This window comes from Typopeltis vanoorti, chromosome 18 (genome assembly GCF_054136105.1).
Source record: "Typopeltis vanoorti isolate ZY-2024b chromosome 18, IOZ_Tvanoo_1.0, whole genome shotgun sequence".
Classification (NCBI taxonomy): domain Eukaryota; kingdom Metazoa; phylum Arthropoda; class Arachnida; order Uropygi; family Thelyphonidae; genus Typopeltis; species Typopeltis vanoorti.
Genome location: NC_143566.1, coordinates 61,019,839 through 61,042,627, shown reverse-complemented (window position 1 = coordinate 61,042,627; position 22,789 = coordinate 61,019,839). Strand labels below are relative to the sequence as shown.

General features: G+C 35.7%; 1 protein-coding gene across 3 annotated transcripts in view; it reads right to left on the bottom strand.

Annotated features, from left to right (window-relative positions):
* Window positions 1–22,789, bottom strand: part of LOC150096712 (multiple PDZ domain protein-like) — a 1,501,001-nt gene that overhangs the window by 935,659 nt on the left and 542,553 nt on the right. For all 3 annotated transcript variants that reach the window (XM_090408593.1, XM_090408594.1, XM_090408595.1), the window contains one exon: window positions 10,075–10,218. In XM_090408593.1, the coding sequence (XP_090264719.1) occupies window positions 10,075–10,218 (144 nt within the window). The remainder of the gene's footprint in view (window positions 1–10,074; window positions 10,219–22,789) is intronic.

Below are 22,789 nucleotides of genomic sequence, written 5' to 3'. Positions count from 1 at the left end.
AGTAGAGAGGGTAATACTAACAAGACTGCAGAAAGATTTAAATCTTATCACTAACGAGTGATTTAGACATGAGAACCATTCATGGAAAACATCAACATAATATATAACTAGAAGCAGAACAAAGGGATAATCTTCCTGGATGTTGCTTAAGTCAAACAAAATATAGCACAATAGACTTCTTTTCATATTTCTGCAGGCCAAATTCCCACTAGGACTGGTCCAAACTTACCAAATCCTACCTCAGTGATTGCAAAGTCCAAATGAAGCTGCAGGGAATCAGATATCTGAATACAAAATGGCAGCAGGTGCCCATCCATTTTGCAAAATTTGCCAAAAAAGACCATTCAAACAAATTTTATATGGAGCTAGGAGTTGCATTAAAAAAAAAAAAAAAAAAAAAAAAAAAATTAGTTTGGAGATTTTATATATCAGTGGGCTGATTTCACATCAAATCAACAGTAGAAGCACATTAAAAACGATTATATTAGAAATGAACTTAGAGGTTATATTAGGAAGGAATTTGACAAATGAAATTTGTCAAATTTATCTTAATGAAATCTGCTTATTCATGAATATCTAAGCAGAGCCAATTTAAGATAGTCTGGTAGCTTAAACAGAAGATGAAGAGTTAGAAACACATAGGTGTGTATAACAGCAAAAATATACGTCTTTTTCACATAACCACAAAGGCACTTACTCATGAAAAAATACTCCAATCTCTCTCTCATTATTCCAGTTAGGAACTGAAATTGGCAACCCTTATGAAAAAACTGACAATGTGAAGATATCTGCAAAAAAGTTCCTAAAGGTGATACAGCATAGCAGAGAGCAAAAGCTGTGTATTGCACATGTTCTACAGATAAGTCTTTTATTTTAGTGGATATTAGTAATTATTTCTGGTTATATATCTTACTTATTTTAGACTAAAGTTGAGTGTGTGCATGTTTGTGAAATTTAATATTGGAAAGCATTTTAATTCATGGCACCAATGCATACAAGGAAAATGGCATCTAAGTTTAGCACAAGGTATCTTGTATAATGTAGTGTATGTTCTATATATGCATTGATGGGTTGTCAATGCATGAGTGAACAGGTTGTAGCGAAAGTGTGAATGGAAAGAGTATTTGTCATAAATGTTTCTTGAGCAGTACAAAAAATGCGAGTCATGTAGAAAGCAGGAAAATGAATCGACAAATGTTAATGATGTAAGGAAAGATAGCAAAAGTAGTCTAGCGAATGCAAAAGTGGTAAATAATAGTGCTCTGAATGAGAGTGGGAACAGGAACTAGAGGTACTGGAGAAACAACTGTCTAATACAGCAGATGCAGGAATGAAAGGAATGTGAATTCAGAAAGTATAAAGGTGCAAGAAATTGCAAATAAGGATACAGTATTGTACGGAGATTCGATGATAAGAGGTATATTTAATGAGCAAGTGCCGAAAGCATGTTTCCGATGTGCATAAATCAAGGATGTTAGTGAACACAGTTTGTAGAAGGGAGAAGTGAAAGAGATGATTGTCATCACAGGAACAAATGATCTGAAGGGAGATATATGCAATGAGAGAAGATATCAAACAGTTATTGCCAAGATGAAGGGTAAGAAAGTAAAAAGTCTGCTGCCTCGGAATGATAGGACAGAATTGAGAAGAAGGGCCATGATTGCTAATGAGTCCATAAGAAGATTGTGCAGGAGGAATGGTGTGTGTGCAGTTTATTGGGGTACACAGTAAATTTGATGGATGAAAGGACCTGTATATACCTGGCAGATAATATTTAAATGATTTTGGAGTTGGATGTTTGCAGAAAGTGTTGTTCAATGAGAGTTTGGAAGTGCAAAATCAGGGAAACCAGAGACATTAGGGATGATGCAATCAAGCATGCATCTGGCCACCTGTGATAAATGAGCTGTGTACAGAAATGATTATGCAATGCTGAATGAGATTTCACAGGTTTTCAATTTGAATGGAGTGGTAATGACATTACACAAAAGTAACTGTGGGTACAACAGGATGATGAAATGCATGTACATGATGAGAAGTATCAGGAATAAGGGAGTGGAGTTTTGCATTGTTCAGCTTGACTTGGCCAAAAATTTTAGGCAATGGTGAGACTTGGTTGGCAGAAGATGATATAGTTACAGGGATAAAATGTAAGGGGGTATTATATCTTCAAGGATGATACAGGAAATAGAACAGGAGGTGGGGTATTGCTGATGAGTTAAAGAATTACAACCAACAAAATTAGAAGTTAAAGAGGATTTTAGGTCTGGAAGAGATGGTTCATTTGAGGTCAATAGGACAAAATATATTGTTCAATGCTGCTATAGACCAGGGGATCCACATGAACATGTAGATGCCATGTATTGGCAGATTAGCAAGAATGCAGGTTGAACAATTATTATGGGAGACTTCAACTATAGGGGCATAGACTGGAGAAAGGAAAATGGACATGCAAGATGAAAGTGGAATTTATAAAGTTGCTAAGCAATAATTAGAAGAAACAATATGTTATAGAGAAGACAAAGGGACCGAGAGTGTTGAATCTGATAATAGCATCAGAAGATATATTCATATCCAAGTAGACACTCTGACTCCAATTCAGGAGAGTGACCAGACAGTCTTGTTCTGGGAAGTTTCCAAACATGTGGAATTCTCTGTGAAGGAAGGGTATATGTTGAACTATAAAACTGGTAATTATAACAAACTCAGGAGCCATCTTGTAGCAGTCAGTATAGACAAAGTCTGGTTTCTTTGACTAAAGGTGTCAAATGTTCCGGTCTCATACAGAGGTAGAGGGTTTTTTCCAGATGAAAAAAACCCTCTACCTGATTTCATCAGGTTTTTCGTCCCTCAGAACAGGCAAACTAGCCCATGAACTACACATGGAGCTCCAGTCATAAAATACATACTTAATCTCCCATCAGGAGAACTCAATCCATCTTAAAGGATGGGTGAGGAAAGTGGAGAATCCAATACAAAATAAATACTGCATACCCAAGGTCAGGAGGATAAGCAAAGTGGGAATTAAGTAGATGAGTAGAGATATAAAGCAACAGCTGCAATAATAATAATAATAATAATAGAGAAAAAAGATAAAAAAATACTGTGTGTGGAGGGGGGTATGGAATATAAAGAAAAAGGTGATTAGCATAACCAGAAGCAGTACAAAGTGCAAGCAAGAAAGGTGATTAGTTTTCTAAGGATGGCCAAACCAAATTATGAGAGAAAATTCACTAAGCAGACTAAAGTAAGCCCAAAAGAATTTTTTTCATTATGTAGTAAGAGAAAAAATGACTATAAACAATTCTCATGGTAGGAAGGTGACGGGCAAAAGAAATACATGAGTTTGCTGAGCAATCATTTTGCAAAGATGTATCATCCAAGTAAGATTTTGCAGTTGCTGATGTGATAGACACACATCAAAATTGAGCTAAATGAAGGAAAGGTGTTCACAGCACATTCATAAATATGAATGTGAACACGGCAGTGGGACTAGATGGCACGCCAGCTTGTACTATGTGAATGAGCAGAAAAACTGCTGTTGCCTCTGATGATGTTCAATGCAAGTCTCAGCTCTGGCAGGGCTCCAGGGAAGTGGAAAGAAGGTAATATAGTTCCATTACATGTGGCAACAAGACAAACGTAGCAAACTAGACCACTTAATATATCAGGAGTGGTTGTTCAAATATTGGAAAAGTTTATTAATGGTAAAATGCAACATTGGGTGGATGGAGTTGCAATATTCTATAGTGGGCAGCACAGCTTTGTAAAGAGCAGATCCTGTCTTAGTAATTTATTTTCATTTTATAATAAAATGACAGCAGAACTGGATAAAGGAAATAGCTACATCATGTTACTGCTGGATTTGGCAAAGGCACATGACTGAATGCCACAAGGAAGACTATTACAAAAATTGGAGCAAATGAGAACGGATGTGAAGTTAGTAGCATGAATAGGAAAGATAGCATGGATAGCTGACAAACAAGTGTGACAAACAGACACCAGAGAGTAATATATGGTGGAGCAGTATCTAAGAGAATCAGGTTGACTAGTGGAGTACCTCAGAGTTCTGTACAAGGGTCGCTACTCTTTAATTTGTATATCAATGATATAGGAAAAGATTTAAGAGATGACAAAAACTCGGTAGAGCAATAATTGATAAAGGTGATGCAGATACCCTGCATCTCCTTTATCGACTTGTGTGCCCACAATGCCAATTAAATAAACTGGCATTGTGGGCAAAGGATAATGATTGTCAATTTAATGTGAAAAATTTAAGGTTATGTACTTTGGGTTGAAAGGATTGCATATGGTATATCATATTGATGGTACTGGATTGCATGAAATTGGTGAGAATGGTGGACAGAGAATTGAATTTCAGAGGGTATACTGCAAAAGTTTGTAAAATGAATTAATTAATCCAAAAGATTAACTGGATGTTGAAAAACATACTAACAAGTAAAGATAGAGATGTAATTTCTTTTTATAAGGCTATGATTTGGCTGCATCTTGACAACTGCATACAGATTTGTGTTATCTGGGTTTCTTGAGGACCAGGAGGTTGTAGAGAGGATTCAGAGATGACCAACCAAGATGGTGACAGGTCTGTGGAATACTACTTACGAGGACAGACTGAAGATGTGCGTGTTATAAATTATAGTTGCTAAGAGGGGACATGATAAAAACTTTTAAGATATTAAAGGGTATTTAAGTCTGCACGGTTAGCCTAGTGTCTATGTGCTTTGCGACACTATGCTTGGGAAAGGAGTGTCCTAGGTTCGATTCTTGTCGGTGACGTGAGGAGCTGAAGGATCTTCCTCAGCTATAGCCAAGGTAGCCGGTCTTGGACGTGGACAGTAGAGTTTTTTCCCTCAGTTTATCCTCAGGTTTTTCATCAAACAAAGCAGGCAAACTGGCCTTGAGAACTTAACACTACAGACATGGGATAGATACACCAGGGAGTAGGGCTGACCGCTTTATCCTGTGAACGGTTTGAGGTCTGATGATTAATAAACCCTTACTAAATAGTTTAAGGAAATTACAACTTACAATAGAATATACATTAAAATAAATTTTAACACACTTCCAATATTATGGCAACGTCACGCTGCCAATTTCACAGGAACTTAAAAAAAAGACACATGCATGCAAGCACAACACACAGTTTTGAAGGTGTCATATCTCGCGTTCAATTTGTATCATAATATCTTCAGCATGAAACCTGAAGCACTCAATGCTCTCTCACGTGGCCACAACTTTGGCATTGCACCTAAAAGAATCCCTGCTGAAGACATTATGATACAAATTGAACACGGGATATGACACCTTCCAAACCACATCGCCAATGATATTAGACTGGATGTGGCTTGTGTTCTGACTAAAGCAAAACTACCAAAAACCAACATGCCCAATAAGGAAATTAAATCTCTGCAAGAATTAAAGAAAAACAAGGAAACAATAATAATCACCAAAGCAGATAAAGGGAATGCCACAGTATTACTTAACCAAACAGATTACACAGGTAAGCTGAATGCTCTATTGTTAAATCGGGCTACTTACCTCCCTATCGAGTACAATCCCACCAACTCACAAATTAGAAAACTTCGCAGGCTCCTTAAGAAGGTCACTTCTTGGCCTGTAGAAGTCACTAACAAATTAAAACCGTTTAACTCCATACCCCCCTCGTATTTATGGATTCCCAAAAATATATAAAGGAAATGTGCCATTACATCCTATTATGGATGGCATTGATTCCCTCACATACAAACTAGCTAAACATTTGGCCAAAGCTCTCACACACTATACTGGCAACACACCTTCACACATAAAAAACTCAGCCCACTTCAAAGCCAGCATAGAAAACCTTACACTTAAACACACTGACGTAATGGTCAGTTTTGATGTCTCCTCCTTATTCACAAATGTCCGACTCAAAGAATCCTTAGAGCTAATCCAAGCTAAGTTTCCTCCCGATATCACAGCCCTATTTCAGTTCACAATGAACTCAGGCTATTTTGTTTGACAAGGAAAATTCTACAAATAGAGGGGACAGCCATGGGTTCTCCACTCTCCCCACCCTTGGCCAACTTTTATATGGAGACTTTTAAAGAGAAAGCCTTAAGCTCTGCCCCACAAAAACCAACCATATGGCTTCGCTAAGTTGATGATGTGTTCGCTATTTGGCCACATGGCTCTGATGCACTCCTCTCCTTCCTAATACACTTAAACAACCAACACCCCAGAATCAAGTTCACCCTGGAAGGGAAAAAAAAACAAGTGCCTTCCTTTCTTACACACACACACACACACACACTAGTCATCCGCCAGCCTGATGGAACCTTGGTTTTCTCGGTTTATAGAAAACCCATCCATACAGGCAGATACATTCACCAACAATCTCACCCCCCCCCCTCACAACAATATAGGATCATTATGACACTACACAACAAAGCTAAACTTATCTGTTCAAATGACAATGCCCTAACCACAGAACTAAGCCACATTCTCAACACTTTCTCAGCCAATGGCTATCCCCCCCACAAAAAAAACAAAAAATATTGAAACCAATAAACCACAACTGCCCCCCCCCCCCCCTTCACAACAAGGATTACTCTAAATCCATCACCATTCCCTATATCCGAGGCACATTGGAAAAAATTACAAAAATCCTGAAAAAACATAACTTCTTGTTACAGACCATATAAAAAATTGGCAGCCCTTATCCGCTCCACTAAAGACCCCCCCCCCCACCCTTAGACCTAACTAGTGTATACCAGGTCCCTTGCAGCTGTAAGCTGTCCTACTTTGGCCAAACAGGCAGGACATCTAATATCAGAATACAAGGACTACATCCGGTTTCACCGATACAGCCACTCTGGTCTTGCAGACCATGCGCTGGATACCCGCCATAGAATACGGTGGAAGAAAGCCACGATAATACACCATAGTAAATTCAAATACGAAAGGCTATTCATGGAATCAGCCTCAGCCCTAAGAAACAATCCAAACCTCAACAAATTTGGTTGCATGAGACTGCCCCAAATTTGGGAAACCTAAATCAGAAGACCTTCAGTCCCAATCGGTCAAGAATACCAACATTGCCAGCTAGCAGGCACCATCAGGACTTGAAGGAGAAAGAATAGCTTCCTGCTTCGTCCTCATTTATTGTGTGTTGTGCTTGCATGCACGTGTCTTGTTTTTAAGTTCCTGTGAAAATGGCAGCGTGACGTTGCTGAAATATTGGATATTCTATTGTACGTTGTAATTTCGTTAATCTATTTTGTAAGAATGTATAACCAACGTCTAAGCCTTTCCACGAGGATTAATAAACCCTTGACACAGCAAGGTAAAAGGTAGATGAGATGAGAAGGATATTTATAAAATTGATGTAAGACTATTTGTCATATATTGAAAATTTTGAAAGTTGTGTAAGAGTGTGGTTAGTAGGGGTGTGCAGACCTGATTTTTTGCATGGAGAGTGGTGAATGAGTGGAATGGATTACCAGAATTAGTTGCTAGTTCCCTGACAGTGAATGAGACTAAGGAGAGGTATGAAAGGTTTTGTGTGTAATAGTATAATAGTTAATTAGGATCTTCCACAATGAGTCTCCATACTCCATGGAGATAAACTGTATAATAATAATAATAATAATAATAAATTTTTACACACCCATCATAGGAGATTCATTGCTTATAATGAATGATCGCTTATCACTGATTGATCATTGCTCATGATCAAGTTGCCCAGTGGTGGGCATGACTATTTTAACATTTGAGTGAATCAAGTTAGACATGCCTTTCTTAGATGCCATGTCACATTCAGTAAACACACCTCCTGAGATGAATTGTTCTCTGACTATAGAAATGTGCTGTAATGCTAATAGGTAGCATGCTTTATACAGACCAATGTTCATATTTTTATAGTTGCTTGTGATAATGAATGCCATCTAACTAGCTACCCTAACTAATAAACATAGTATCTCTCCCCCCAAAAATGTATCATTATAATTTTTGTGTGTTTATTTTTTTACATATTCTGGAAACACAACTCTAGAGACCAAACATAGAATTCATAAATAAATTAATAACATAAAATGGATTTAACTTATGTATTTTAATTAGCATAAAATTTTTATCCTAATATAAAGGGCATCTTCAGTATGACTTTCAAATTCAACAACAAGAAGATATTCAATGACTAGTGCAAACTGCACATACATGATCTGGACATTCGTGGTCTAATTATATTAAGGTCCTAGTAAAAATTACTAACAAGATTTAACAATAAATAAATAAAATATGCGTATAATTAAATTTAAGTTAATTCTGGAATTTGTGAACTATTTCTCATAAAAGGGATAATTTAAGTTAAGTCCAACATTTCTGTTAAGATTCAGTCAAATCTAAATAGAAATGCTGTATAAACATTGAAGAGATTATTACTTTTATGGAGAACATTAATTTTCTTCCAAAGAACTGTGCTTAGTGAAAGAATGATCTGCAAGTCTTGATTGCTCTGGCTCATGGAACTTATGTACTCTAAAATATTCATCACAATGCACAGCTGCAGATTTACCTGTTTGGCCAAAATACAATAATCCACACTAGCAAGAATTTCATGCACTCCAAGATGGGCTAAAGGCAGAAATTTATTTTTAGCTCAGCCTAGAAATGTGGATATTTTGTTGATAGGATGGATGGACACTTGTAGGCCAACAGATTTAAGTAGCTTGGCTATACCTACTGAGATGCCTTTACATAGGGAATGGCAACATGACAGCTCATCACTATTTCGATGAGAAGCAAATGACAAGGGAACTATATAATTATTAATTATCTTGTTGTCATATGATTTGGTAAAGCCATTATTAAGGATGGTGGACTTCATGTGATTTATTTCTTGAGTACATACAGTTTGCGCATGTCACTGTTGAATAACCGTTTCTATTTTTGTTTAATTTGAAATTCATACTGATAAATGTCCTTGTACAAATTTTATACTAATAAAAATACATAAGTTACATCCATTTAATGATATTTATTAATTATCATGTCTTGCGTTCCTATACATTACATTCCAAACATGGAATTTTTTTTAAACTAATTCAAGGACACAATAGGCAGGGCAGTGGTCATACACTAGGTGATGATTCATCAAATTGCCCAGTGATGGTCATGACTAATTTAAATATTTAATTAACATTTGAGTGAACCAAGTTAGACATGCTTTGCAAAGTGCCGATATCTTCAGATGCATAATTTCATCTTCGGGCAAAACATTTTTGTTCACAATTCAGCCAGCTTTTTATTATTATTATTATGTGACACCTCCAGGGAGTCAAAGGACTCATCAAGGGAGGGCACCTACTCTACAATTCTGTCTCCACCACTCAATCAACTAACCGCAACTACCCAATGCCATATACTGCCCACCACTACTAGTATTTCCACAGATAATCACAAACATCCGTACCCACAGCAGGATTCGAACCTGCAGCCTTTTTGGCTGGAAAGCAGATATGCTAACCATTTGGCCAACCAGGCCAGCTAACACTGACACTATGAAGATATATAGTACTGGTGGTATCCTCTGACTATGGTGAACTTTCTTTTTTTTTTTTTTTTTTTTGGTGTCACTCATGCCTACAGTATGATAGTACCATGGGTGTGCCAAAAACTTTTAAATTAATTTTTGCTCTTTTTTTTTTTTTTAAATAAAAAATTCATTTTTACCTGGTCTAGAAACCCTGTTCTAAAAGCAGAGGTAGGTATCTAACACTAGAGAATTAAATTCACCTTCCACCTAAAGACACTCACAAACATTCAAAGCTTATGGCAATCTGTTGGTTGGAGATACACTTTCCACACCTGGGAGCCACTTGTAGTGATTTCAACAGCTCTCAGCATATCAAAAAAAAAAAGTCCTAATTACAAATTCATATATAAAATTCTATTCTATCCTTTATAACACCTGGAAACAAACATTAGATTGTTAAGTTTTGTTTTGTTTTTAATTAGAATTCAGTAATTCATATCTATTGTGTGTGTGTAGATGTGAAGTTAAACAATACTTACAATAATCAGAGTCAATAAGAATATTTATATCACTGAGATCAATATCATCAAGGTCAGCTATTTCAATTACTTCTACAGGTTGTTCTGGTTCATGAATTTGCACTTGGGTTAGAGAAGAAATAGGAAAATTCAGTTCTCCACTAGCTGTAATAAAAAATAATAAATTAGAAATTAACTGAATTCAGGAAGTTCTTAAAAAATAAATATCTATATCAAAGGTTATTGTATGAAACATCAAAGAAATTTATAATGGGTTATAAATGCAATACAGCAATCCCTCGATTAGTGCACCTAATGCATTCTTTAAAACAGGCGCATTAATCGAAAATGCACTAATCGAATATAATAACCTATGGGAAAAAGTATAATTCATTCCTCAAATTTCTTTTTTGAACCTTAATTTTTTTTATAAAAGAGTTAAGGTATGTCTCAGGGCCTAGTTAAAGGAAAACCATGAAGCTGAAAGACAATAAAACATATTCAGAATATAATTTTATTATTCTGCTTCTTAACAAAGAATTGAGCTAACATAGTTTGGCAGGCATTTTGTTTCTTTTTTTCATATAACCGACAGTATGGCCCTATTGCCTCTTCTACTCTTCTGCAAATTTTACTGTTTCTCTCTTCATCAGGGTCAGCCTAAGCATTGCTGCTTAAAAACTTTGATAGTACGAAAAATATTTTAAAATTGTTTTTGTGAAATCTCTTTTGGCTGACTATCTGTGGTTAAATTTTCTTCATATTCTTTGGGATCTTCCCACTGTGTATCTAAATTTAGCAGTTTAGAATCACTCAATTTTTCGGAATGAGATTTAATTAACTCTCGGACGCTTTCATTGAAGGAGTTACGAATTGGTCGCCAACACGCGAAATCACGTGCTTTATAGATAAAATGTCCCAACTGTTATACAAGCAAAATAGTTACCACTTTAAAATCTACAATGATCATAAAAGAGAAGTTAATTTTCCGATGTGTAATAATAAGCAACTCATCCAAAATGGATTGATTACCCTATTATCGGAATGGATTCTGCTTTTTGTAACATGTGTAGAGGTGTTGAAGGGTCTCGAATCTGTGGGCGTACTATAGCAGATGACATAAATTTTGGTGATAAAAATTTGGAACATAGTATACATGGAAGTAGTGTAGTATGCCATTAAAAATTACTTTGTAAAATGTTTGAAATCGATAACTAAATTATTTCATTCTGATGAGTGATTTTTAAAATAATTAGCCATAAAAATGTATAGATAGAAAATATTTAAAATCTGTAACATTTATTTTTAAGCTGTATATAGGAGCACTAATCGAATTTGGGTATCGAAAAAAAATGACGCACTAATCGAGGGACTATGTATATAAATTATATCGTGTAATACATAAATTATAAATTTATATATTACATGACATCTAACCCCAACTCTTTTGCAATTTATATTTTTTTGTGGCAAACAATTACAGATCTTACAAACTGCCCAAAAACTGTTATGTGAACCCCCCCCCCCCTCCCCAGTACACCAGCAGCACAGGCAATAATGTGCCATGACAACAACAGTTAAAAACTTAGGTAAAACCAAGATATTAATTATAAGTGAAGATAAATGTATACACGAGAAAAATATAAAGTCAGAAATAATGTAAAATTAATAAGTTAAAAAAAAACAGTAAAAGTAATGTATATATAATTAAGGTTGGTGATTTTGAAGATATTTAAAAACATATTGTATATCAAAAGAATCAGATTTGCTTGAGCACACGGGAGATCAATATCATAAAATAGTGATTGCACTCATTCAGAAAATAAGGACAATAGATTAAAATGTGTATGACAGTTAACACACAACCAGAGTACTCAGGCAGGCATCAGCCCTTAAATAAGACGTGCTTAGGATGGAGAGCCAAGAAAGAACAACTTCTTCCCTGCAAACTAGACTGCCATATATTTAAATTACGGGGATATTAAATCCCACATTGTTTTAAAACCAAACCCCTTAATTTAAATAATGTTTATATCACTGAAATGAAGCCTATTGGCTCTTTATGTTTAAGTAACTTAATGGGGCACCTTTTTGACAACTCGTATAGCAGAGTATATAAGTTCTTTTCGCTATACCCTTTGGTATTAATTTGGTCTAGCTACTCACTGATGAAGCCTCAATAAAGGCTGCAACCGATCTGGGTAGTGACCTCCCACTATAATGTAATAACAGCATACATTTCCTAGGAAATGTGTTTTTACATTATGGAAAATACCAAGAATAGCGATTAGAACTTTACCACCTTTGCTGAGAGTTGCCCGAGATTGTACTATACTAGGACTACTTGGATTAGCTCCTCACGCTAGTAATCACCGATACTTTTATAGTTTATTATACTATATTCGGCATGAAACTCTGATTCCAATCTTTGAGTTTCTTATTCGGTTTTAAAACAATGTGGGATTTAATATCCCCTTAATTTAAATAATGTTTATATCGCCAAAATAAAGCCTATTGACTCTATATTTAAGTAACTTAATCGGGCACCTTTTTTACAACTCGTATAGCAGAGTATATAAGTTTTTTTTGCTATACCCTTTGGTATTAATTTGGTCTAGCTACTCACTGATGAAGCTGGTCTGGGTAGTGACCTCCCACCATAATGTAATAGCAGCATACATTTCCTAGGAAATGTGTTTTTACATTATGGAAAATACCAAGAATAGCGATCAGAACTTTACCACCTTTGCTGAGAGTTGCCCGAGATTGTACTACGTACTAGGACTACTTGCATTAGCTAGTAGTCCTAGTCCTGCAAAGTAGTCCTGCAAAGCACTAGATACTTTTATAGTTTATTATACTATATTTGGCATGAAACTCTCTGATTCCAATCTTTGAGTTTCTTATTCGGTTTTAAAACAATGTGGGATTTAATATCCCCTTAATTTAAATAATGTTCATATCGCCGAAATGAAGCCTATTGGGTCTTTATATTTAAGACTGCCATAGTTTAATTTCAGGCTTGATCTGGTATATAATTTACTGCAAGCTCTAATGCATGCAGCTCAGCTGAAAGTTGATACATTCTGGGATCTGATTAGATATTATGCTGTCTAGCTACAGATTCCATTAAATACACTGATTTTGAATTGCTATACAGAGGACAATATTAGAATATTCTGCTCAGTGTGTCTGAAATAGTTACTGCTAGACAGACTGTGAAGGTTAGAATGTTTTGTTAACCTACAGAAGCAGAACCTGCATTATGGATTGAAGCTGTGCCACAGCGGTAGAGCATTAAGTGACTACCCTTATATTTATATATATATATAGAGAGAGAGCTTACAGAAATGTTTTTATTTGCAATTTAAGAGATGCATAGCAGTATAGTATTTGTACATCTGACAGATGTACAAATTTTTCTTTCCTACTTTCTTTATGGTTGCTTTCTCAGCGATTTCCACTAGATATTATAATATGGCATTTTCTGCTTGGTCTTTCTCATTTGAGTCTCTTTTTCATTCTTCCAAACCTTTGAAAAGTCTGGAATATGCTGGATGTTCTCCCTCAAAATTAATGCATTTGGATGTTTAGCACTTAGTCTTTACTCTCCTGCTCTTCAATGCTAGATCAAACAGGTGCTGAGCATAGCTGTATTTATAACATATTATTTTGTGACACCTCCAAGGAGTCCCAAGACTCATCAAGGAAGGGGAACCTACTCTACAACTCCGTCTCCACCACTTCAATCCTTCTACATCATCTAGATATAGAGCTTAACAGGGCAATTAAGATAAACAGCTTTCACTAACGTTGGGCATTATGGGTGTTAAATGTAAGGATGATATTCCTTGTTGGTACTAGAATACCGACCCTATGCATGAGAATTCTAATCGTTATAGCTTCTTGGTCTCTCACAATTCAGAGCAGGTAACCTGATAAAGAACAGGTGTGACAGTTGATGCAAATAGTATGGCCTCCCTCAATGAGTTCCTGACTCTGGAGTCTCTCTTAATAATAATATAAATCCTCAGAAAAATTTCAATTTTGAGATGGAATGTATGCTGCGATTGGTATTTCCCCAAGTGATGTTGAATGGAAGAAGTATTTCTGAATGTATTAATCCTGCAAGATAAAGAAGGGCGACATTTTCACAAATTAGACATTGATTGGTTGCATAAGTAATCAGAAAAGATGGTATATTTTTACAGCTTTCACCTCCACACACACTTGCCACTGGTTGGTGTAGAAATGATTTCTGAACTAGATTGGGATGAAAAACATTCTTAAATGAATGAGAATTCAGCACACTCCACCATCACAGAGCTAAACAGGGATGACCACTATCCAGAAACAAATAAGTGCACTCGGAACACTGGGATATCCTGGATACCCAGTGTTCCGAGTATCTGGACCAAAGAAGGAGACTTATTGCAACACACCTGCTTTCTCTTTTCTTCTGTAAGACTTCAGTATAAGTATGTTGTTTCTTTCATTTTGTCTACTTTGTCAAATTCTTCATCTGCCACTGCTTCATTCCTATCAGTTTTACTCCCCTGAGACACTGTCATCATTAACATATCTTATGCTTTTAATTTACTCTTATATTTGCATTTCCAACTTTCTGCTTCCCAGTGTTGCATTTGCATGCTTGCCTGCTAAAACAGGGAAGCATGCAAATGCAACAAAATAGTGCAAGACTAGAAACCCTTCCCAGATGTTCATGGGTCCTACTATACAGCAAACAGTGGCAGAGTATTGGATCCATTTAAGATATAAGAAAATAGGACAAGAAAGGATACTCAGGAGAATCAGAGCTAAGAAAATGAAAAGAACAGACAAAAATGAAAAATGGTAATACCATCACTGAGAGTTTCCTCCCCCCCCCCCCTACCATGAACAGATACCCCAGATGGAGTGGCCCCAAATGTAAGAAATGACCTACGAGAATGCTGTCCCCCCCCCTCAAATCTACTAGTGTCTTGTACTAGTAGATGTGATGCCACACTTCAATTCATGTACAAGATATATCAAGGATCAGATACCTCAGTAAAAATTCAAAGTTTGGATTTTCAAATTATTTCATGCATCCAATTCCTTTATATTCATTATAATTCTCAGTCAAATTTATTACAATAATTTATAATTTTATTAATATATGACTGAATCTAAGGATCCCTAAACAAAGACTTATTTGCTTATTATTAATGTTAAACTCAAAAGGTCCATATAATTCCCTATTTCTGCATTTTATTCTTTATGAATTATGATAACATCTGCAGCTCTCTCATCAGTTTCATTTCATTTTCAGCATTTAATGAAATCATTGTTAAAACTAATGGCTTTATTCATCTTTACATTGTCATGTGAAGACCTGCTTGCATTGTATAACATGATCTCTCCCTCCTCCATGCAAGATATATTACCAGGTTTCATCTCTGAAGCCATTTTTTTCTTCATTATTTTCATTTATTAAAACACTTTCAGCATAACTCTGCAATAATTATCACTTTCATTTGCAACAACAAATATTTGTTCTTAAAATGCATGTAAATTACTAATTAAATTGTTATCAATTATGTTTGAACAATATTCTGCACTTCTTTTAAAGATTCAACACCTTTGCTCCCCGTTGCTAAGTTCCCTTCCAATGGACAGTGTTAATATTAGCATTGCTAATATTAAATGTGCAAGAGAATCAATAGCATATGCTATTGATTCTGTACCTGCTCAAATATAGGATTCATACTTGAAACATAAAAAAAGTGGAATTCCTTATTAATTTCTCTGTTTTAATCTTTCTGTCATATGAAGATCCACTCAAATCATTTTAGGTGTTTTTCCTCTTTCTTATTGAGTTTACATATCTCCATTGCAATCTCTTCCATGAGCAACAATACTCAACTAGACTGTTCACTGAAATTTCATAAACACCTATTTATCATTACCACTTAACCCAGTCAATTTTGCTTGAAAAATTTTAAATCCTTCACCTTTCCTTTCAGCCTAATAAGTTTGTATTTGCAGTTACAGATTTAAATGAATCTTTCCTATTAATCTGTAATTATTTGAACTGGATCTTTGATATACTCATAAAAGAGCCCATTTTGGATAATGATCAAGATTAATATTGAGTCATGTGAAAACTGCATACTTCACATTTGGAGTAGCTACCTTGCTGAAATTTTTATCAGTGATTTATGTATTAGCATAACCTTTTCCCTATTCACAGTATTAGGATGCTACAGGTTTACACAACCTTTTCAGGGTGGATTGAGAAAAAATACTCAAAACAGGAGACAAAGCACTGTCTACAAATCAGGCTATCTAGTGTTCAATCCGAACTTGATTCTTTTGATTTCATCCTCAGAATTACTATAGATAGTGCTTAAAGTTCGACAGTACTTATACCTAACCTTCTCATAGTACCTTTTCACTCCTTATTTGGTTTGAAAGTAGTGCAGAATACAGACAAACTGTGAAAAAAAGCAACTGTATCATGAGAAGAGAATGGCGTCAAAACTAGTGTACAGGTGCATAAGCATCAAAAGATAAGATAGCAGCCTTTCCTAATGATTAACCACAGCATTTTGTTTGCAGAATCACTAAGAAATTTTACTCAGCACCAGTGAGCACATCATAGAAAGGTTTTTTAAATTACCTCCCCACCACCAAAAATAAAAAAAAAAATAAATTTAAAAAAAATCTCATATGCTGAAGTTTTTTCCGTTTTGATTTTTAAGCTGAAATTTCAAGTGAAAATCAGTTTTAAACTGAAAGTGCTGCAAGTTAAATTATAATTCGACAAGTTTTTTCAGATAGAATAATAAAACAAGTTTATAGTTGGAAACCAAAAAATAAGAAAAGAACAGGAAGACCTAGAAAAAGATTAAAAGATACCATTAAAGAAGATGAAGTCTTGTCGCAACAGATATTACATCTAATGCATGAATAAGCAGTTTTTTTTTTTAATTAACAAAAATCTTAAGTTTCACTTTGATATACCATATTCTTAAAAAAACTTATCTCGATGAACTGTAATGCAATGCATATACACATCTTAAATATTATACAGGCATTTGGAGATTTAATTGAGGTGCATTTCATGTGAGTGGGAAAGATTGAAATTTAACAGATGAAAGCAACAAAAGCACATTTTTTAATGTGAGCTCCACCCACAAAAGCTTGTTAAACCTAATGTACATTACTATTGAGGGTGTATTTAAGAGTTAGATAACCTAGTTTACAAACAGAAACCTGATTTTGAAAGGACAAATACAGAAAACTTGCACCCTGCTCAAACGGCAGTCAAGCCTTCTGGATCTCCTTGACAAAGCTATTCAAGCACCATCTTCTGCCCTTCCTGCATCCACCATTCTCACATCCAGATGATTGTTGATTCTGATGGTAATATCTCCCTATGCTCAAAACTTGTGCAGCAGAATTAACACCAATCCTACACTGCCTTTTCAATCTTTCCCACTCACATGAAATGCACCTTAGAGTACTGAAACAAGCTTATATTGCATATCCTTTAAAAAAAAGCCACAAAAGTTTAGCCATCGAACTACTGTCTTCGGATTTCTCAATATCAGGGAGACTGTCAGTCTTCTTCACTTCGCTGGAGGGATACTACTAATTGGCAATGAGCAACATAAATTCTGCTCTCAGCAACATCATATCTCCCCAACCACACACCCACACCCACACACACACACACACAACAACCTTTGTTCCCAAAGCCATGGAATAGTTTGGAGAAATTCACCTGGTTGCTTGCTCTTCCAGGATATCTGATCAAGTAGAGGACTGTTCAAACCATCATCTTATAGTCCATCTTCAAAACTTTTTGATTAGTTCATTCCTTTCTATGGTGGTTGCTGTTCAATGCATGTCATGGTAGATGATGTCTACTTCAGATTTTTCTATCAATTCTGGAGTAACCCAGGGTTCTATATTTCACTCATGCTCTTCCTTAGATAAATGACCTCACACTGACATAAATTCCTTCCATAGCTTCGCTGATGATGGAACACTCCATTTCTATTATTCATTTGATAAGTCTTGTAGTACACTATCATATTAAGCTTCAAGATCTTCCAAAACCAAATGTCAAACTCTGGTTTCCTAGTCAATCTTCAGTTAGAAAAATACAGTTCACTTCTCTCTCACAAAAAAGATCCACCTAACTTTCCCTTAACTTTTATAACTTAGATGTTCATAAAAGATCACGTTTCTCTTCTTGGAGTGACACCTCTAGTTTTTCCTAGCATGAACAAATCACATTGTCTTTTTTCACTCAAGACCCAACTTTTCACCTACTAACACAAATTCCAAATCTGTCCAACCTTGAAATAATGATCCTACACTTGAGGCAGTGATCTTTAACAAGGATTGAAACTATCCAGACAGGGTCAATTTGGTTAACTGATATCACTCTTACAGAGTGACTCCAATCACTTTTTAATGGATGTTTGTTTCTGCCATGACTTTTCTATGATTAGTTTCATGAATAATGTTCTGCTGAACTGGCCGCCATCATTCCTCTGCTTTCTTTTTCTACGAGTATAACAAGAGGAAGACAGTCCACACCCTTCACTGTCCAAGCTTTGAACACAACTCCCCTCAAACTGACTTTCTCCTCTTTCATTCCATCAGCCCCTGTTATTTGGAATGCACCCTTTTCCGTTTATATTTTATCTAACTATTTTGTAGTTGACATGACAGCACCCCCACCCCACAAATTTAGTGGCTCTGTAATAAGAGTTCCAAAAAACATTCTTCAAAGAGAAGAAATCCTATTTATAATTAAAAGAAAAGCTTGCTGCAGCATTTACATCCTTAGGGGAAATGAAGGATGTAAATTTTAGAGTTGGACTACCTATCTACTTATATGCAAACTAGAAAAATATTTACAGAGAAAATGATTCCTTTTAAAATTTCATTATTACTTGTCAATGCACTGGGGCATCTGGGACTCAAAGAGATAAAAAAAAAACAAGAAAATGCTGTTCTTCAAAATGTACACTACATCGCTTCTCCAGGGATGATGGAGTAATAAACATCGAAAACATTCTATTACCTTCAAAGAATACTGAAGAAAATGATAATAGAATTGCATTCCTAAAGAACAAGCCAGGGGTGCTTAAGGGTCAAAGCTGTATAACTGAGAGGAGACCTCCACATAGCCTTTAAAGGAATGCGGAGAACCGACCAGGGCTTCTGACCTAATATCCAATCCTCACCTTCTCATTGTGCACCCTGTTGGGTATCTACTTGGATACTGAACGAACGAGGATGGGCTGGCTGGCAATTTGGGATTTAGCCAACCAAATTGTATTCTTATTGGTTAAACCAAAATACAAAATGATGGTACAACATGACAAAATTTCATGCCAGCTGGGGCATCGTCCGGTTAAACAAGGCCCTCATTGTTTTCGCCGGAACCAGGGTGAACAGCGAAAAGTCAGCTACTGGAACAAATCTGAAAACACACTCCAACTCAACATCACCAGAGTTAAAGATCGGTACTATCAACATAAGAAGCCTGAATAGCAAAGAAATGGAGCTAGCGGAGGAATTAGATATGTACTAGATCGACATAATAGGGCAACAATCTGAGCAATAAATACAAAATGTTATATTCAGGCAATGACAATCAAGGAAAAGAAGGAGTAGCCATAGTATTCAACACAAAATACGAGGCTAATCTTCTTGAATGGCAGTCAGTCTCGAGTAGAGTAATGTGGGCAAATATGAGAATGGGGAACTGGACAATGAGACTTATTTGTGCCTATGGTCCCACAGAAGGTTCTACTAAGGTAGAAGTGGAGGAATTTTTTGAGGCTTTAGAAAAAGCAACTGACACAATGAAGAAGGAAAAGGGGATCTAAATAGCAGAGTAGGAAATGATTGTGAGACATACAAAAATATTTTGGGAAAATTTGGAGAAAAGAGCAAAGCTAATAATAATGACAAATATCTGTTGGATTTCTGCTCAGGACATGGACTGGTTATTACTAACACCATGTTCCAACATAAAAATGTGCACAAATTCACATGGAGAGAAGCAGCAAGGAATAAGAAAAGTCTCATTGACTATGTTATTGTTGATAGTGATGTTTTCTCCCTGGTGCAGGACACCAGAGTGTACAGAGGATTTGAAATTGAAAGTGATCACTATTTAGTCTTGAGCAGGATAAAAATGAATTTCATATTGAAAACAATAACACGTAAGAAAGTTTCAAAGCGAATAAAAGTTGAGCAGCTCTCAGATGTGAACTGTAGACAAAAATACACAAAGATTATTGAAAAAAAAAATGAAAGAGTTTGAGAACAGGAATCAAACCTTGGAGATTCAGTGGCAAGCCTTGAAGAAAGCCCTGATTGATTCAGCTAGAGAGGCATGTGGTGAAGTTGTCTGCAAGTATAGGAAAATTAGAACTCCATGGTGGACACAGGAAGTTAAAGAGGCAGTGAAGGAAAAGAAGAAAGCATATCAAAAGTTCCTGGCAAATAAGTCAGCTTGTGCTCTTAGAGAATACAGAGACAAATGCAAGAAAGCTAAACAGTGTGTAAAACTAGCTAAACAAAAGTCATGGGAGGACTTTGGCAAGAATATAGAAAATAAATATCAAGAAGGTGGCAAAATATTCTGGAGGTTGTTGAAGAAGCTTAGGAATGGAGGAAAGAGTGCTGTAAAAGGAGTTAGAGATGATAAAGGTGAAAATGAAAACGGGAGAAAAAGATATCCTTGAAGTATGGAGTAATTACTTTGAAAAACTGCTAAATGAAACAAGCAGTGATGACAGCACAGTGGTAAAAAACACTGACCATGCATGCAGTCAGGAATACATATCCATACTTGAAGTAGAAAAAGCTATCAAAGGTTTAAAATGAGGAAAGGTAGCAGGAGTAGATGATATTTGACCAGAAATGCTGAAGAATGATGATATGAAACTCTTACACTGGCTGCACTGCATACTTCAGAAAGCCTGGACAGAGGGATGAATTCCCGATGATTGGAGTGGAGCTCTCATAGTACCCATATATAAAAAGGGAAATAAAACTGAATGTGAGAATTACAGAGGTATTTCTCTACTAAGTGTTCCTGGCAAGATCTATGCAAGTATACTTGAGAAACGATTGAGAAGAATTGTGGAAGAAAAGCTGGATTCAGGCCAAATAGAGGCTGTCTGGATCAGATCTTCACTTTACAACAAATAGTCAAGAAAGCATGGGAATATAACAAAGATCTGTATTTAAGTTTTGTCGATTTGGAAAAGGCATATGACAAGGTGCCAAGAGAGAAGCTATTCAATATGCTACAGTTATATGGTGTCAATGGGGCATTATATCAAGCGATACTTAGTCTTTATTTGAGTTGTAAGTCAGCAGTTAGAATTGAAGGAAGTACAGGAAGATGGTTTAATGTTAAATCTGGTGTGAGACAAGGATGTTCATTATCCCCTCTGTTATTCATTATCTATATGGATCACATTAAGAAGGAAAGTGGTATTAAACATGATATCAAAATTGAAGATGTTAATGTCAGCTCTTTGCTTTATGCGGATGATGTTATACTTCTAAATAAATCTGCTACAAGTCTGTAAGATTCTCTGACTAAATTGAATAACTATTGTAATAGATATGGTATGAAGGTTAGCAATAAAAAGACAAAGACAATGAAAATAGGCAGAATCATTGAAAATGTCAACTGTGTTATGAATGGAGAACCTGTGGAACAAGTAAAACATTTCAGCTACTTAGACACGAATTTTAGTGAAGATGGTAAATTAAATGTGGAAATAGACAACAGAATCAGCAAAGCTGGTATGGTGGGAAGTCAATTGAATAAATTCATATGGAATAAGAGAGAAATTAGTTGGAACACTAAATTAGCTGTATACAAGACAGTGTTCAAACCAGTTTTAACTTATGGATCTGAGAGCTGGGTTAGAAGTAAAACACTTGACCAAAGACTAGAGACTGCAGATATGAGAGTCCTGAGAAAGATTAGAGGCATCAACAAATGGCATCAATGGTAATATCATATTAAAAATGAGGATATTAGGAAAGAACTTGGCATTGTCAGCATCCAGGAATGTGTTAGCAGAGCTAATCTCAGGTGGTATGGTCACTTAAACAGAATGAGTGAAGAAAGATTAGTAAAACAAGTGTTCTCTGCCAGGTTGGCAGCAAAACGACCCAGATGAAGACCAAGATATAGGTGGAATGATACGGTACAAAGTGCCTTAGATGATAGAAATATAAGATCTGATAATGTTGGAGTCTTGACAAGTAACAGACTGATTTGGAGGAAAATTGTAGATAGGAAGTTAGTAATGATGTAATTTTTTTGATGTAGTACTATCATATCCTGTACACCCCTTGAGGATACATGGCAGGAATTTGATGATGAACAAGCTAAAGAAATTTGGAAAAAAATCTGAATATTAAGATGGCTATAGACATTATTAGAGAATTCTGGAGGAATTTTCATGGAGTTAAGTTACTTAACAGGCATGTGGATGAAGCTCTGGCTTAAAGTAGTGGGAAATTCAGCACAATTAATATTTAAAAATTTAACAGGTAATAGGCATAACAGCGATTGGCAAAATAGGTTTTGATGAAGTGGATGAAGAAAATGTTGAGTTATTAGAATCCAGTTGGCAAGAACTAACCAATGAAAACTTAAGATACAATACAAAACAAAGAAGAGGAATTATCAGATCTC